Source organism: Morchella sextelata (assembly GCF_020137385.1).
Source record: "Morchella sextelata strain SCLS chromosome Unknown scls_3, whole genome shotgun sequence".
NCBI classification, from domain to species: domain Eukaryota; kingdom Fungi; phylum Ascomycota; class Pezizomycetes; order Pezizales; family Morchellaceae; genus Morchella; species Morchella sextelata.
Genome location: NW_025408618.1, coordinates 1,790,788 through 1,799,602, shown reverse-complemented (window position 1 = coordinate 1,799,602; position 8,815 = coordinate 1,790,788). Strand labels below are relative to the sequence as shown.

At 47.6% G+C, this 8,815-nt stretch overlaps 1 protein-coding gene across 1 annotated transcript; it reads left to right on the top strand.

Moving 5' to 3' along the window:
• Positions 1-6,168: 6,168 nt before the first annotated feature.
• H6S33_009300 (uncharacterized protein) lies at positions 6,169-8,541 on the top strand (the record flags this gene model as incomplete). Its single annotated transcript, XM_044840680.1, has 2 exons — positions 6,169-7,392; positions 7,450-8,541. The coding sequence occupies 2 exons, from the start codon at positions 6,169-6,171 to the stop codon at positions 8,539-8,541; spliced, it is 2,316 nt and encodes a 771-aa protein (XP_044698115.1).
• Between the last annotated feature and the right edge of the window lie 274 nt (positions 8,542-8,815).

The following is an 8,815-nucleotide window of genomic DNA, read 5'->3' as shown; positions in this document are numbered from 1 at the left end:
CGGGGTTCGGCGGCCTCCAATAGCCGCCCTGTCCGACCCTAGCTAACCTTTCCCCCCTCTAGCCTTTCAATTCTCCAGGCTGTAGGGTACGTTTAAATGTGTCTATGCCAGTATACGAATGATGAAATAATTCAATTAATGAATTAAATAAATAAAAAATGAAATAATTTTCAATACTGGGTTAGGGTTCCGATATATGCCCTGAACCCGATGCAAAGTCACCACCAACGTTCATCGAAACCAGAAAAAATATTTTTAAGCCACGTGCTCGAACATATATACTATATTGTAGAGATGTGAGATTAGTTTTCGAGGTCACAAGGGGCCACGTGCTTGGGAATGACACCCACAGCATTTTCTACATCATGTATTATCACTCGTCAAGGCAAAAGAAATCCTTGTGACGTAGTATATCCCGAATAAAGATTGGGAATATATCAGCTTAAGGACGACATCTCAAGAACCAAATGGAGACGAGAAATATGATCTTGATTCTTCGAAACCAAGGCATGCGCGAATTCCGGTTCCAAGATCTCCTCGTGCCGAGCCGAGTACTGTATCACACCCGTCTCCGATGCAGCCATACCGATTCATCAAGAGAGCTGTATCCATGGATCTGTGAGTCTTATTTATCTCTGATTTTTCCCAAAAAGAACAAGTAATGATATAATTAGATATTCCACTGACATCAACAAAGATGGTCCGTGAACTGGTCCGCCTTCACATGTTTGAATGGCCCGAAAACATGTGTGCTCTACACAAAGCGCCATGAAGATCTCGTCTGCTAATGGCAACATGTAGTGCGAGTGCGACTTGAGATCCGGGACAATACCGGCAGAATACCACCAATATCGGCCTTGGCAATGCTAGAAACTGTGGTGTACTAATTTCTTTGATGGTTGAAGGGGTGATGATCATCATAAGAGATCGGGAATCAGCACATCTCTCAGGTACTTGAGATGCGGTGTCTGCTAAATTGTGGTTATTTTTCACCCTCGAGCTGAAAGTGATTCATCCTCCTCCTTGGTTTCTTTCTACGTAACTACCCTCGTCGAATAGACCGATAGTGTCCCCGATGCGAGAAGAATCAATTAGGTCGGCGATGTTATCAAATGTCTCACCAAGTTTCATTGACGTTGTTATGATATCAAACCCAATTTCCAGTTATGGAAGAAACCAGCTCACAAACATCAAATCTCACTCTCGCTGACTCAGAGTGGTTAACTCGCTTTCATGTTAACTTCCAGCTAACTATGATAGCTAACCTGTCGTAAAGAATTCTGTTAACTGACTCATCCCAGAACAGCGTCAAGCACGACTATCTAACAACCACAAGCGAATAACAACTAAACCCCACCGCGGTAAAAACGAAACAAATGTGGGGTACGCGTTACGAACCAACAGAAAAAAACCGTAGCTTCCCCCATCCTAAAAATGATTTTCGCAAGGAAGTCTTTGCAACTAATTTTTCTCCCTTTTCCGCTTTGGGCCGAGGCGGGTATATCATCCGACCCCGCTGCCCATTCGGTATGGAGGTCGGGCTATGCAGCAACTCAACCATATCCACCCAGATCCATCGATATCGATGCTATCGGCGCTAATTGGGCATAATAAAATTGATGGGTTTGAATTTAACGAAGCATCCAGCATATGTGTTGTCCGATACCGGTCGTCAGATACCTGCCTTCCTGCCTGCCGGTCGGTACTGCTACGGTGCACTGACTGTAAATGTTGCAGTTGCAATTGTCTGCAAAGTATCACCATCGTCAATTAACGTTCCCCCCCTTCCGCAGCAGAGCTGGTGATGATTGAAATATGTGACTGCAGAATGACGTTCCCATAGATTCCGGCCCTGATGCTGGACATGATGAATATAAAAATATAAATATAACGGCTTCAGGTCCCGGACGGCTGGCACACGACGATATTCCAAGGGGCGTAGTCAAGAAAAAAAAACACTTCACACCTTATTGCAAAATCGATCGGTGGAGAGATTAAGTACTAGAAACGCCTCAAGGAGAACAAAAATTACCTAAACCATGGCGAGATCTGTGGCCAGACCTATGGCCTGAGCCGTGGTTTCGAGTTTTGGATGGAATTTTGTGGGGATGGATGGATGGAATCGATGGAATGGGCATGAGCAAGCAGCTCTCGTGTAGATAAAGTCGCTCAGTGAGCTTAACCAAATTTTTAAGTGCCGCCCAAAAAAAAGTAGGTGGGTTTGGAATGCGGTGAGTAGAAGAGGCAGAGCACGTGTGTTTAGTGCGGTGGATTGGTTAGTGCCACGTTTTAGATATCACTCCACACGCTTTGATCGATTGTATTAAGTACATGTGGGCATGAATGTAGAGTAAAGTATGTACATAGGCACAGCATGTAGAGCATGTGTAGTAGTAGTTAGTGGTAATGTACCTAGCTGTGCTCGTAGTTGATCCCGTACTTACTACCGGCGGTCTCTTGCAAGGCTGACAGTTATTAATGACGAGTCTAATGCGACTACCTCCCCCTCTCATTCAACTTCGCACATTACTCCGACACCTTCCATGTCCGCCGTAAACCCCGGCCCTAACAGTAACCGAATGTGCTACGTCCAGTTATTAATGCTTGGTGACGAGCTGGTAAATTCTTTAATATATCGCCAGTTCTCGCTGATCAGATCTCTCCTCTACTAATTACAGCGCACACGAGTGATACGCCATGATGGGTGATTGCAGAGCACATATTCTTATACCCGGGTAGATACCTCCGCATTGGCCCGGTAGGGGTATCAGATCGGTTGACATACTTATAATCTAAACCAGTTATGATGGAAATAATCTTAGAGTAGCCGGTATATAACAGAAGGTAAGGGTGCACCAGTTTTTGTTTCGCTGAGCTGGCGATGTGAAAGACGCAGTGACCCGCGTTGGCGTTGCAGATGCGGCTCGATCAACAGATCGGTGACGTCGGTTATTTACCAGTGCGTGCGCATGGAATCTTAGATCGCGGGAATTCTAGGGGACGCCATTTTGAGAAAGTTCTCTGTTAGGGCGCGGAACGAAGGGAAGACCCTGAGTCTAGAGTCAGTATAAGCTTTTGGACGTGCGGTTTTGAAGATGGCCGCCGATAAATTGCAGCTGATCGTGGGTAAATATGAGAACGGGGCGTTTTTGTTCTTTCATTTGTCATGCGCGCGCTGGAGAGAACAGTCTACAGCAACAACAATATCACGCATCCTTCGCAGCAGGCATCTTCATCTTCAGAATCTCGTTTTGATAGTCGGTTCTATTGAGTCATGAAACGATATATGCATGGAAGATCACAAATCCTCGAATGGCGAGCTCTTGTCGTTCACTTGACTATGTTTCAAACCACGGATGACTTCTGACTGGTGTCTTACATAGCGGCATGGTGTAAAAAGGATGCAAGCCTGCGTCAGCCAAGACTTTTCTATGCACATCGCGCTTACCGCTGAAAGCGCATGTATGGCTAGCACTGCTCTCTTCGTGGTGGTATCGTGAACGTGATTGGCTGCAACAGACGTCAAGAGATGGTAGAGTAAAAATAAGAGCACTAGGTGTGATGGCTGCTTCTACCAGTACCACTCCACCTGATGTTTCGGTGCACGACTTTGTTCCTTTTTGGTCTCTTGGTCCTTGGTCCCTCCACCCTTGGAAGGTGCAAAGGGTTTTGTTTCCTGTTTTTTGTTTTGTTTTTCTCTCTCTGCCTGCCTGCCCTGCCTGTCTGTCGGGTATTTTTTTCCTGGGACTCGCCAGGGCGGGCTGGTCCACGCGAAACAAATACACCCACGGGACTGCCTGGCTCATACGTTAGGTAGGAGGTATGGTATCTGGATATCCAATGGATTTGTAGCCTGTGGGTAAGATACTTGAGAACCAGCAGAGGATGGGGCATCCCACCAGGTATATAACTTGGAAGAGACAGAACGGATATCTATCGGTGGATAAAAAAGCTTGGCCCGAATAAAGCGATAGGGTAGGTTGAGTGTGACAGGGGGTCTCGTGCAGTCCCGACTTGGCGTAAGAACGTGCCGAATGGCCAGGATTGTGGAGGACTGGGGGAGGACCCTTTGCGAGACGCCAGACACTCCTCACATTGCGCAATTGAATTACCCCTTAGAGTAAAAGACGGTCACTTTGGGCCAGAGCCAAATATTCGAATAATTTTCACTGGTAAAGATGCGAATATGCGAATGCAGGATATATATGCACACCAGGGAGTTGAATTACCTACTGGAAGGTACATCTGTTTCCTAGCAGCACTGGAAATCGAAAAGTCCGTGGGTATCTTGCGTTTCCACGATTCGTTATTTCGCTTCTGATGCCAGTGCTTTACCTACCTGCTGCTTTGTTGAGGGCCTTCCTTTATCTTTTGCTGGCGACAGGTTAGTACTCTATCCTCTGGGGTTCGGAGAGTAGTGTCCGGTGTTTGGTATTGGCTCGAAAGAGGGGCAAAGCTGAGGCCGGCGGCATGTTTCTTTCCTTTTTTTAAATATGTTTTTTTTCGCCTCCTTTTCCTTTCTTTTGCCTGGCACTTCTTCATTTCCTGGCATGCACTTACCATAGATTGGTTGGAGGTCATGCATGCCGTGTAGAGTATTTGTGAGCATGTAATGTAGGTATGTATGTGGACCTCTAGAGTAGGGCGTTTAAGTGGTCTCTGTACTCCAGTAGACTCTTTTTTTTTTTTTTTCGCTCCCCTTCTGACCCTTCTCTCCCTCTAGCTAGGTTTCCGCGTGAGGACTCGGAAGATTTTGGAGTGGATTCTTGTGATCGAGAGGACCCTACTGTCCCAGGCTAGGGTAGTAAAAACAACAGGGGAGGAAAGGACACCAGTCTATCTATCCTTCTCGCTCGCACAGACATGAAGGCTACCAAAGTAAAAGAAGGCAGCGAGTTCGTGTGTATCGCGTACCAGAGGGGCAATATTTTTGTACCAGTCCCACACCCAATAGTATCACAGACCCCCAGCTTATGCACCATACTCACTCCTACATAAAACACCCACTCATGCACGAATGTCGCACGTACTCTGACCAGGCTTCTATCTCTCCCCCTTTCAGCGCTATCGAAAAACCCAGTAGAGGTATCAACCTCCCCCATAATATCCTCTTACTCCCCTCGTGCACCCTTCTCTCCCCTTCTACCTACCCTTCATCGTCACCCCTCCACTCCGACGTCCTGGAGCAGAGAAGGTGATCCATTTCCGTCCCCTCTCACCCTCATACCCCCCCGTCGCACACCCTCCCGATATATCTCCGCGTCTCCTACCTATCTACCTACTCATCCTCCCCCGACTCCCACGGACCGCCATACCCCACTCCCTCTCTACATATCCCGAAGAGATAGGTATATTTATCTCATCTCAAACTTCCGGCATAAACGCCAGGGTTCTTAGAGTAGTGATCGAGATTTTGACCTCGATCTCTGTGTTACGTTTTTGTCCAGAGACACATTAAGGTGCGCCTAGTTTGAACGAGGCGACGTGCAAATAGTAAAGTGCCTAGTCGCGCTTGGTAACGACTTTCACGAAACAACGACGATTAATTCCTCTTCCCGAATCCGAAACCTCTTTCATCCCCCTCTCTCTCCCCCTCTCTTTGCATCTTGCATCTCGTCGATTGTTTTTAATTCCATCCCATTCCTTACTCTGGGCCTGTGAATATTTTTTCTGGTGCTTTAATTTTTATATCCGCTGGTTATAATCGGATCAGCTCTTGTAAAGTGTAAGTACATAAATGCAGCATATTTTGCAGCCTTCTTCGGACGCTTCCTTTTCTCTTCCACTCGCACTCGCACACTTCCTCTTCTTCCATGACACCCTCCGTATTTCCCCACACACCCTACTACGTCGCCGCTTGCTGCTATTGCTGCCACATCGTCTCGGCTTCCCTACCTATGGAGACTAACATTTTAATCTCCATCTCAAAGTTCCCCACGTAATAGGCTACCTACTCGTCCGTCTACCGAACATTATCCAACATTTATTCGACTTGTCCCTCACCTCCGTTCATCAATCCTAGTCAAGTGATTGATCCCTCCCTGCTAGCTCCAGAGCTGCAGCGACCCCATAACAGTACTTGATAAAGCTCTTCGCTCGCCTCCTCCTGATTCAGGGACACTCTACCTACAAAGGAATTCGTCCACGAACCCGCATGTATTCGAACTGATGGACTCTGAAGACGGCCAACAGTTCATCAAGCATCTCGCCCACTTTGTGCGGACTCACGAGAAGGCTCTAGCAAATGCTTTACAATTGCAGAGGCGGAATCCCCGCCGAAGGGACTCGGCACCTGCCATAACTGGTACAGGAAGCCACCCATCGTCACCACTTAACTCCACCTCATCATCATCCGGCTCAGCTCTAGCGGCAGCCTTTTCTCTACCATCACTGTCGTTCTCGTCGCAGTACATCAAGCCCCAGAAACTGTCGCTCACACCCCATCACCTCTACTACCTCTTGACACGATTCGAAGAGCTCAACATTCCAGTTGGGTCTATGGGTGTGCGTCTCGAGAATATACATGCAGAGAGTTCACCAGCAAACTACGTCTCGTTTCTCAGGGATTCGTCTGCTCAGTCCAAACGAAGAAATAGGTCTTCAGATAGCTTGTCAATTCATTCAGTGTCTAGCGTCAAGAGTGTCATGACTGGGATGACCTCCCTGTGGTCCTCTTTTGGACTCGGTACATCAGCAGAGTTAAAGAGTGCGAGAGCAAAGGCAGCGCTTGATGCAGATTTGAAGTATCTATATTCAGCTTTTACTAAAATCCCATGCCTTAGGCTAGCTCCTGATAGGAAGTCACGATTGATTGATGGCTTCGAGGAGTTTCCTTTCGACACCGCAGTTCCCTTGCTGGCTTTCAAAAACGTCAGTGCATTGGAGATTTGCGATATCGATATCCGCCAGTTCTTTGGATGGGATCAATTGGCTGAGAGAGTACGGAGCTTGACGGTCAAAAGAGGTGGCATTGAGGACCCTGCAGAGCTCATTATTGCTATTGTTCTGGATGATATGGACAAACGACGATCGCGGTCTGCAAAGTCACAATCCTCGCCAATTATGTCGTATCCTGTATCGGTTGTCCCAGCGGAAGTCCAGTCTTCATCGGCACCTCCTTCGCCCACATCTCGTCCGGTGCAGATTGGCGGAAGCGCACCCACGGGCCATTATCATGCGATGTCGAGAGATCCTTCGAACACTTCACGAGACAGCTCGAAAACCCGGCCACGGAGTAGCTCGCCGTCTCGGCCGACCAGCTCTAGGAACAGTTCAGCGGCAGGTACTCACCATCGCTCACATCGGATGCGAAGATCGGAATCTGGAAGTAGTCATTCCTCTTCGACATCTACCGTTCTTCCTGGGTCACCTCGTGGTACTAGCCCGCCTACCGTTATTCCCGGGTCACCTCGTGGCACTAGCCCGGTAAAGGAGGATCCTATGGCGAAGAAATGGAGGTTCTTGAGGCATTTGTCATTGGCGGATAACAGCTTGACATCCATCTCCTCTTTCGCATTAATTCCATTGGCGAATTCGTTATCGTCACTTGACCTTTCCTCCAATCTTTTCACATCTATTCCAGAGACTTTGTCCACGCTTTCAAACTTGCGAGCTCTAAATCTATCTAACAATATGATCGACTCACTTCACTCGTTGACTCGCAACCCCCTCCCCGCCATAACCGCGCTAAATCTTCGTGGCAACCGCCTAGCGTCGATTGCGGGCATAGAGCGGCTGCTATCATTGGAACGTCTGGATTTACGGGAAAATAAGCTTGCAGACCCCACTGAGTTGGCTCGGTTAACGGGCGTACCGAACATGGCGGAGATTTGGGTCGCGGCAAACCCTTTTACGAAGACTCACCCCTCATACCGATTGATGATATTCAACCTTTTCAGGAGCACACCGGGTTATACAGATGATATTACGTTAGACTCTCAAGGGCCCGGGATGGTCGAAAAGCGGAGTTTGGTCGAGAGAGCGGCAGAGCTACCCAGCGTGCCGGTGGTGAGGATGCCTCAACCACAAAGCGTAGTCGTCAACACAGTTGCAGCGATCGATCCCAAGAAGGAAAAGCAAGAAAGTGAAAAGTCGATCAAGATGGTTACCAGCACTAGTGATGTGGCCAGGGCAAAGAAGAAACCTGGAAGAAGGAGAGTGGTTGAGCTTGGTCGTGAGGACAGTAGCTTGTCAATTGGCGAGCATAGATTAACAAAGTCACCTCAACCACCTCCCGTGCACTCATCGATCAGCTCAAATGTATCAACAGCACCTAAAGATATTCCACACCATCCTGATGAATCATCCTCCGGGGCTGAATCATCCCCTCAACAGCATGCATCTTCATCCCCTAGAGAAAATATTGACTGGGAGATGAGGGGAGATGAATACCGGCGTAAAGTCGAGGCTTTGAAGATGGATGTTGGGAGCGGTTGGTTGAGTGTATTGAGCGAGGAGGGTATGTCACTGGCCGCGTCGAGAAAGTCGACGCCCGGGGCAACGAATACCAGCCCTGCAGCTCAGTGGAAGAGACCTGGTTAATTGCTTATTCGTTGGAGTTTCGAAAATTGTTTCTTCGGCCGTTTCTGGGGATTGAGTAAACTGCATAATATTGTCACCGGTTGAATGCCTGACGAGGATGATGAATGCATGACCTATTTCTTATCAAATTTGGCTACGGAGAAAGTTTATTTTTCCCCCTTTTTCTTTATTTTGCCGTTGTATCATATCTAAATTTTCCTGTTAGTTTTACTCGTTGGTTTGGGAGTTCGGCTGGACTTTTTTCTTTTCTTTTTTCTTTTTGCTTTTCTTCGAA